A 9,751-nucleotide genomic window follows, 5' to 3' on the forward strand; every position below is an offset into this window, starting at 1 on the left:
ACCCCTAAAGGGTAGCCTCCTGTATGTGCCCACACCCCTAAAGGGTAGACTGTGTGTGCAGGTGTCCCTTCTCTGACTCCCTGGTCCTAGGGACTTGAGTTACAAGCTATGAGAGCTCCCCTGAGATGCATCTCTCACTGAACTATACAGCCCCAACCCTGTGCTCTCCACCCCAAGGGGAAAGACCATTTGGATCACATTGTCTGCAGTGTGGGGGCAGTGCTCAGTCAGCAGGAGAGACATGGAACTCCAATTCCAACTACTAAGAGTGCCTTAGAAAGGAACACAGGGTAAAAGCACCCAGGAAGCCTTCCTGGAGGGATGTGTAGACAGTTGAATACTAGGTCACGAGTAGACACATGCCTAAGTCAAATAGAGAGGTTCACAGGTTCACAGGGACCTAGAGGATGTTGACATGGACTCGTCTCTGACTTGGCATTGTGATAAGTCATTATAGGAGTAGCACTAACCTGGGTGTTTCTGCTGTTAGCGTAGTTGTGACCTCTGTGTGTTTGGGAGGTTGGGCTGCTGATGCAACTGGGCCCTCCAAAACACAGGCTTGCTGCTTGCCTGCTTTCATTCCCCTAAGGGGCCTGGTTTTATCTGGGGTTGGCCAGGCAGTTCCTGACCTATTCTTTGGAGCCACGCAAACTGCCAGGGATTGTTAAATGGGTGGTTGAGTTTGCAGAGATTCCTTTTAAGCTAGGGGCCTCTATTAATTACAAAGAATCCTCAACCCTGTCTAGAGTTGTTTCTCCTAAGGCAGCGCCCTTGTCTTGCTCTTACTTTGGTTTCTGTGGATTTCAGACAATTCTGTGTCTGTCCCAGCTTTCAGGAAGCCCTCAAATACTTGCATGCCTGTTTGTCATAGAGGAGTGGCAGACACATGGCTAATGTTTAGGAGTGACAACTGCTCCACAACGAGGGTTGTCTCATTGTGGGTGGATCCTGGGACTTGTGCTTTGTAAGCACTGGGGAGCGTGTGGGGAGCACATGGGGAGCACATACTGGCCCAGGCCATGCTGGCTACTGGTGTTTCTGGAAAGACCCTGAGAGGCCAGGAATTGAGCTGGAACCTACCCCATCAGGGAGTTAGATCTGGAGATAATAGAACCTACCCCATCAGGGAGTTAGATCTGGAGATAATAGAACCTACCCCATCAGGGCTCCTAGCATTGTTGGGGAGTTACAGAGATAGTAAATGTGAAAATGTTTCATCACCCATATAGCGACAGCCCCCTGGAGCGGGACTGTCAGATATGGTGATGGGTGGAGCAGATATCCTTTAAGAAATTTGAAAGTTAGTCAAAGTTGAGCCAGGTGGTGGGGGTGTTTGGGGGGGGTTCTTTGCACTGGGCCCCTCTTCCTAATTTGCTGCCTTTTTTTTCATATTGAGGCTACTGCCATCTGATCACAGAATGTTGGCCGGGCTGTGCCTATTTCCGTTCCCCATGCCACCCTGGTCTAATTTCTTTCAATTTCTGAGGCACTGAAATGTTTCATGTGGTCTCTGGCCTTACTTTTCTCAGTTAGAACAGTGCAGAGGCTTTGGGGTAGGGCCCTTTCTGTGCCTCCTACTCTGTTGTGATTCTTTTCTTTTCTTAAATCACTCTATCTTTCTGTCTGTTTATCTATCTATCTAGTTTTGAGGCAGGTCTCAGTAAGTAATCTTGTCTGGTGCCTCTCTCTCTCTCTCTCTCTCTCTCTCTCTCTCTCTCTCTCTCTCTAACCTTGTCTGACCTGACAACAGGTGAGGTTGGCCTTGAACTCAGAGATCCAACTGCCTCTGCCTCCTGAGAGCTGGGATTACAGGTCACTGTGTCCCACCTTTTCCCCCACCTTTTGTGTTTCCAGAGCCCAGAACAAGGCCTAGCACATGGGAGCTATCACTGGCTGTGAATGGAAGGGCTCAGAAAGCATGGGCCAAGAACCAGAGGCCCAAGAACCTAGGGAGGACCTGAGAATCCAGTGTGATTTCCCCTCTCCACGGGCATGCTCAGAAGCTCCCATTTTTTTCCCGTTATTGAGAAATTCAATTAAATGCACAGCAGTTGTAACTTAATTGAAAATTTTGTCACCTCTAGATAGGAATTCACGATGTAATCTCTTATAATAAGTAACAAGAATTCACATGACAGTAAGTAACAGGCCATGAAATTAGAGTGTTTCTGGTTTGGCAGGCTACTGGATTCAGCCTCTGAAAATGTCATCTAGCTTTGTGCTTTGTAAACTATGTGATCTGAATTGAGAGTTGAGACTTGTGAATTGAATGCAGTTCCCACAGGACTGATTTGTTTTTAAACTGGCTTTGCATCACCTGCTGGTTGGCACCCTTTCCCCTGTTATTCCAGCACTAGTCCTGAGGGGCAAATCCAGATGTCTTCTGGAGTCACACCTGGCGGCTCACCTCAGTGCTGGAGCCCACTCTGCTGCTGTCACTTCCCAGATAGACTGATGAGTCCCTGCTTCTCCTGCAGGGTGACCTGTCTGTGTGCCCAGTTTGAAGCCGTCCTTCAGCATGGCATGAAGAGGAGCCGAGGATTAGCGCTCACAGCAGCAGCCATCAAGCAGGCGGCGGGCTTTGCCAGCAAAACTGAGACAGGTACTTGATGCCCACTTCTGCCTTGCTGCTTGTCTGTCCTTCCATAGCAGGCTCTTTGTGTGGGCCTAGGCCTGTGCTTGTGTGCCTAGAAATTCAGAGTGAAAAAACAGAGGTAAAACAGTCTAGGCTGTCTAGCCCCTTAATTTAAATGAAGTCATCTTTTGTATGTGGTTCCTAGAGCCAACAGTCACCATCTCCTCTGGGGCTGGCTGTCTACAGCCACAGTGCTGATTCTACCAGTGTGGTGTAGCAGTGTTTGGGAAATTAATAATCTGTTTGAATTCAATGCGTGGGGATAGCATGACATTGTGTAATTAAATGACTTCAGCAGCACCAGAAACCCCGCAGGTCTTAGAGCTCAGAGTCGTGCTGTAAAATACTGTCCCTGAAAACAGGGAACATTTGGTCCTTAGTGGGACTCTGGCCCTTGATGATCCTGGATGCACGCTAACTCGTTCCGCTTTCCAGAAGTACATAGGCCTTTACTGCTCCCACTGAATGGCTGAGGAAGCCTGCCAGGTGAATGTTCTGCTCTGGCCATGAGCTTGGAAATATATTGTCATACAGAGATGGCTGGGCATCTCTCCATTCTTCATGTTTCAAAGGCAGAGTTTTTGGGACCTTTCTTTTGCCTGCTACCTCCACTTCCCTACTCTTCCTTGTCCTCATGCTAATGCGAGCATTACTGCTGAGGAAAAATGTGTCCTCTTTCCACTGGCCATTCACACAGAGCAGGTGTGTGTGGTGGGGGTGTCTGAGGGAATCTGGCCAATGCCTCTATTTGAGACCAGGGTCTCCTGTGTACCTTGTCCACATAGTCTTGTCAGATACCATGGTATGATGTGGCCTCTGGCCAAGCAAGTGAGGCTGTCTGCTTGGGACTTTCAGCCTTTGACCTTGACCTTCAATCTTCCTGCCCCAGCCTCCTCTGCGCTGGGGTTACGGGTGGGCACCACCACACCTAGTTCTAGGCCTTCTTTATTTTCTCTCAGCTCTTCAACAAATCTTTGATTCCTGTTTATCTAATGAGTAGCTCATTCCCAGAAAAGACCGTGGATCTGTGGTTCTGTGGAGCGAGAGACTGTGCCTGGGGTGAATTCCTTTCCCTGCGGAATTTCACACATAATTGTCTTTAGTACCCCCAGGTCTTCTTTAAACCTGCTAGTGAGCTAGGCGTGGTCGTGCATACTTAAAATCACAGCACTAGGAAGTTGAAGGCGGGAGGATGAGAAGTTTGAGGTCAGCCTGGGCTGTGTGAGACCTTGTCTAAAAAACCAGACAAAACCCAAACCAAACAAAAAAAAAGGTGAGGAGGCCAGATGGTGGTGGCGCATGCCTTTAATCCCAGCACTCGGGAGGCAGAGGTAGGTGGATCTCTGTGAGTTCGAGACCAGCCTGGTCTACAAGAGCTAGTTCCAGGACAGGCTCCAAAACCACAGAGAAACCCTGTCTCGAAAAACCAAAACAAACAAACAAACAAACAAACAAACAAACAAACAAACAAAAAGGTGAGGAGGGGCTAATCCTAAGAAAATCTGTGCCAAAGACCTCAGTGTCTTTCAGTCAGCTTCTGCGAGGTGCCTTGCCCACGGCAGTGATTTATAGTGGGGTCTCAGAAGCTTTCCTGGGGTGCATCCTAAGCCTACATATGGTGTGGGCCAGGGTTTGGGTTGCTTGGTAAGATTTTCCCAGAGTCCCCTGTGTTTGCTAAATCCACTTTTTCTTTGTTTCCATCTTTATCTGGGGCCCTTGATTGCTTCCAGTGGGTGACCTCAGCTGCTGGCTGCAGAGGCAAGCCGTATTTGGGCGATTGTGATCCTGTGGATGCTCTCTCTGAGCCTTAGGGCTTAGAACCCAGGGAGCGCATGGTCTCTGAGGGTGGTTGCAGGTTGTGCCACTGCTCATGGGAGACACTGACTTGTGTTGCTCAGGAGTAACCCTTCCTTCCCAGCTCCCTGAACTTTCACCCTCTCCTTCACCTCATCCTTCACAAGTTCTGACCTCTTAGCTGGCCTCACAGGGAGATTAGCTCTTCCTGTGGCCTCACAGACTAGAATTGTCTCTTGTTTCTTGACTCTGATAACCAGGAAAGCCCCAAGGCCTTTGTGAGGGCCTCAACCCTCAGCCCCACCTGCCTCAGTTTAACTTCCCTCTGTAGCCTGGAAGTGGGGACAGGCTCTGCTGTTGTCTGCTGTGCCAATTAGAAGCCAGGAACAAAGCACTGGCTTAGCCCTGGGGTGGTTGCCAGGATTTCATTGTCACCTCTGTTGGCTGCCTTAATTAACCATTCACTGGCCGCTAGCCCCGCCTTGGCTGATTAAGACCTTTTCCCTTGCAGGGAGTGATTAAAAGCCTTCCAAGGGAGCAGGGCTGGTGGTTTATCAATTGAGATCAAGTTGGAGAGCCTCGGGAGCAGTCCTTTGGGATAGAATGAGGAACAGCATGAAGTCCAGAGAGAAGGATTGGGTAGAGATGAGCCCCTCACAGCATAATGTAGCATAGAGGTTGTGACCTGTGGCTTAAGTTGGGCAGGGCTGTCATCCTTCCCAGTGACTTGTCCGGCAGGAGCCTGTGGGGACATCTCCTCTCTGACTCGATGTTTCCTCATTGTAAGATGAGGCAATCAGAGGCCCAGGTTCAGGGCGGTCCGCATTTCAGTCATCTTCGATGCTGTCCTTGTTTATGGTAGCCAGGAGGCTGCTGTATCAGCTCTGTGTACAGTTGGGCCTCCTCAACTGGGCATCAGCTCAGTGGTAGGGTGCTTGCCTAACACGTGTGAGCTCACATGTTTCAATCCCCAGCACCACAAATAAAGCAAACTCATTTCCCTCTGAAGAGAGAGACGCTCCACCTTAGAGTACTGACTGAAGGATGTGTGACCACCGAGAATGTGGTCTTCTAGTGTTGGGCACAGGATGACTGAGCTTAGTGACTCGGTTCTTTAGGCACTTATTTTTAACATTCTAACATTTAAAAATTGTGGAATTTCATGTTGAAATAGGGGTTTCTACTTTAAATCACAGCCTGCTGTCCCTTGGTTGGCACTGAGTCCACAGGCAAAGGTGTCCTCACACCAGGCATGGCCAGCCTCTCTCTGCTATCCCTGAAGCATGAGATAGTGCTGGCTGTTGTCTGCTGTTCCTCGTAAGAATTTCTACCCCTACATACTGATAACTTACCTCTGTCCTTTTTAGACCATGATCCAGGGTCAAGGAAATACATTTGAGCATGTGGACGTCGTGGGGACTCACCTTCCAGAGTCCTAGAGACCTGTCCTGTGTGCCGATGAGGATGCTGAAGTATTCTGTGTGTGCACCTGTGCATGCGTGTGTGGAGGACGTGCCTGCTGCTCTCTACCTCATTTGTTCCCTCATGACAGCTGGAGCTCACCAGGTGGCTAAGCTGGCTGGTGAACTTCAGGGATCCCCTTGCCTCTGTCTCCCAGTTCTGGGATTACAGAACTAACTTTTGCCACACCTGGCTAGTGCTTTGCTTGCTTTATTATATGTGTGTATGTGGTTGGTGTGCCATGGCCTCAGTATACAGGTCAGAAGATAATCGTGGTAGCAGGTCCCAGGGATGGAACTCAGACTTGGCAGCATGCATCTTTACCCACTGATCATCTTTTCATGTTGAAATGCGGGTTTCAGCCCGCAAAGTGACTTTTTTTTGAGGATGTTGTGTATCTGAACTCAAATTCTCATGCTTGTACAGCAAGCAGTTTTCTTACTGAGCATTTTCCCAGTCCCACGATGTGTGTTTGTAACCTCAACTGTGATGAAACACTGAATACAAGGTAATACAGAAGCACAAAGCAGCTCCATGTAGCATCACTAGTGTCACTAGGCTCTCATGTTCCCGTGTCTTGGGCTTGCCACCCAGCCTTGCCTGGAGCTTCTCCCGTTTCTCACACAGGCCTTTGTTTTGCTTCATTTTGAAGGAAACTTCATGTCCTCATCAGTGTGTGGTTACAGCATTGTTCTGTGAGGTTCTGTTGGGCCGCGGGGTACCAGGAGCTAATCTGCCTCCACTGATGGTCAGTGCTGCATAGCCTTTTAGTCTCTTTGGAGCTGTTGTGAGCAGTCCTTCTGGAACTGTTTTTGTTGTGTCTTGGAGGTAAATTCATGAGTCATGGGGCTCACACACCTGAGCCGGAGACTGTGGTTGAGGTTCAGCTTCTGCCTGCGGGTGGTCCAGGTGTACCAGACCTGGGCTGGTTCCACATCCTGGCTTATAACTATGTTTATCTTCCAGGCTTTGTCATTTCCCGATGACCATGGTGTTGACCCTGTTTCTCAGGCTTGTCAGCTACCCAGATACCTTCTTTTATAAGGTTCAAAACTTTGGCCAATTTTTTTCCTTGGGTTGCTGTTCTTCTAATCTGTATGAGTTTTTGATAGTTTATAGATACAAATTCTTTATTCCTAGGACACAGGAAACTTCTCCCACTCTGTAACTGACCCTGTAATGATATCTTTTGATGGATGGAAGTACTCCATTTTCTTTTTTAAATTTTTATTTATTTAATTTTTAATTTTTAATACCAATCCCAGTTCCCCCTCCCTGCTCTCACCCCACTCTTCCACTTCCTCCCACTCTTCCCCCACCCATTCCTCAGAGAGGGTAAGGCCTCTCCTGGGAAGTCAACTCAGTCTGTCCCATCACGTCATTGAGGCAGGATCAGGCCTCCCTGCCCCATGGTATTCCATTTTCATAGCCTAATTTATCTTTCATCTTATTAATTGAATTTTTCTGAATCTGCTTAAGAAATCTTTGCTTATTCTAAAGCCATGAGGATCGTCACAGAGCTGACTGAGTATATGTGAGGGCTAGGATGCTATTCTTCTTTGTGGAAGTCTAACTGAAGAAGAGCTGTTCATTGGCTCCTCAACTGCCCTGAAATATCCCTTTGGTCATAAATCAAGAGTCCAGGTATATATATTTTTTCTTCTGGACATTATATCTGGATAGTCTTTTAACCTGTGCCAATAGCACTGCTGTGACTCTCCTCCTGGGCAAGCACACCAGCAACTTGGAAAGGTCAGCTGTGCCCCTTGCAAAGGGGTGACACAGCTGGGCCCAATGACTGTAAGGCCCCAACATGGAGGGATGGGGAGGGCCAGCAGATGCTCACCCGAGTAGTCAGCCTCTCCCTACCCACCGTTGTTTGCAACTCTGCCTTAATTACATGTGGAAGGGCTGCAGTATATTGTGGGGAAAACTAAAGGAGGAGGCTCCGTCTCTGCCTGCTGGATAGAGGATTTCCAGGGGTGGCCCGCTGGGCTGGGGAAGAAGCACCTGCAACTCTGTAAGTAACCCATACAGTAAGTAACTGTAAGGATACACTGTAAGGAATCCCAAGAAACTCATTGTTTCCCCAGAGTCAACTTTGGCAGAATCATGCCTTAGTTTGTCATTGACACCTTAGGAGGAAAGGTAGACAGCATGTTCTAATTAGAGTTTGTATTGCTGTAATGAAACACCATGACCAAAAGCAAGTTGGGGAGGAAAGTATTTATTCAGCTTACACCTCCACAGCACTGTTCATTATTGAGGGGAGTCCGATCTTCTGGAACATTTTCTCAATTGAGGCTCCCTCATTAGCTCTAGTGACTCTGCCATCGCAGTGTTTGTGTCCCTTTGGAGAGGGTTTAGCGACAGCACCTTGTCACCTATGCTGTGATTTTAAGAAAAGCCTTTGTATCTGGTAAGTGTAAATCTTGGGTTTTATCTTTTTAGATTGTTTTGGCTGCTCTTGATTTCTTTTGCATTTTAAATCATCTTGTCCATTTCTACATATACAAAAAAAAATCTCTCTTGGCACCACACTTGGAATTACATTGAATTCAGAGATGAGTCTGGGAAGTCACATATTTGCAGTAGTGGATATTCCAGCCTGTGAATCTTAGGTAGCCTGCGTATTGATGTCCTGTTAGTTCTCAGTGTTTTTTGGAATCTATGAATATTGTTGCTTAGATTTATTTCCATATATTTGAAACGTTTTGATGTTAAAAGTAGCATTTAAAAATAGTTTTCAATATTTTTTACTGATACCCAGACATGCTGTTACCTTTTGTTCATTAATCATGTTTCTAGCAACCTTACTAAAGTTGTTGGTTGTTTATAGAGTTTTTGGCTTTACTCGTCCTTTCTTTTTCCTGTTTTAAATTTTTAAAAATTTTGTTTATGTGTATATACATGTGTTTGTCTGCATGTGCACATGCTTTTGGGTGTGTGTGAATGCAGGGGCATGAGTGCCATAGCATGCTTGTGGAGGTTAGAGGACACCTTTGCACCTGCTTGAGAAGACTCATTTGTCTGCTGAGTGCCAGACTGCCTGACCCGTGCTTCTGTTTTCACCCCATCTCCTCACAGGAGCTCTGCACCTGGCTTCTTTTACACATGGACCCTGGGAATTTGAATTCAGGTCCTTTTACTCTTGCATGGCGTATACTGAGCTGTCTCCCTAGCCTGCCTGTCTTTATTTTCTTGTGATATGGATTGGCTCTGTAACCCAGGCTTAACTCGAGATCTTTCTTTTCCTGCCTCACTGATCCTGGGATTACTCGTGGGTCCTTCCACCCTCGGCTTTCTTTTTGTCTTTGCAGGTAATGAACTTTCTTTTTCCTTTCTTGCTCTGCTGCTCTGGACAGACCCTCCAGTTTGCTGCTAAACTGCAGCAGAAATATGGGCTTCCTTGTCATGATCTTGATCTCAAAGGACTGATATTCCTTTCTGTCAGGGAGCTAGCTGCTAAGAGCTTTTATCCTAATCTGGTTTGCATTTTATCATCTTCTCTTTCTGATTTTGTTGCAGTTGAGGTCTCTATTAGGCCACTCCTGTATTCCCAGAGCAAACCCAGTTGGTTCTTTTTATGTATTGTTGAATTTGATTTTTAAGATTTTACATCTATTTCTGTGTAATGGCTTGCTTGGTACTTGATTTTCCTTCTTTTGAGTGGTGATGGAGAACAGGGTCATTTGATGTTTTGTCTGTCCTGGAATTCTCTCTGTCAAGTAGGCTGGCCTTCAACTCACAGAGACCTGCCTGCCTCCCCAGTACTGGGATTAAAGGTGTGTACCACCATGCCCAGCTTTTACTTGATCCGTCCCTCCCTCCCTCCCTCCCTCCCTCCTTCCCTCCCTCCCT

General features: G+C 47.3%; 1 protein-coding gene across 2 annotated transcripts in view; it reads left to right on the top strand.

Moving 5' to 3' along the window:
• Snx29 (sorting nexin 29) overlaps positions 1-9,751 on the top strand; it is a 442,208-nt gene that overhangs the window by 32,657 nt on the left and 399,800 nt on the right. Inside the window, exon 4 of one of the 2 annotated variants that reach the window (XM_013347415.2) lies at positions 2,478-2,602. In XM_013347415.2, the coding sequence (XP_013202869.1) occupies positions 2,478-2,602 (125 nt within the window). Of the gene's footprint in view, positions 1-2,477; positions 2,603-9,177; positions 9,211-9,751 lie in introns of those variants that run through there. The other variant, XM_026780573.1, reaches the window with a different exon arrangement.

This window comes from Microtus ochrogaster, chromosome 7 (assembly GCF_000317375.1).
Source record: "Microtus ochrogaster isolate Prairie Vole_2 chromosome 7, MicOch1.0, whole genome shotgun sequence".
Taxonomy (NCBI): domain Eukaryota; kingdom Metazoa; phylum Chordata; class Mammalia; order Rodentia; family Cricetidae; genus Microtus; species Microtus ochrogaster.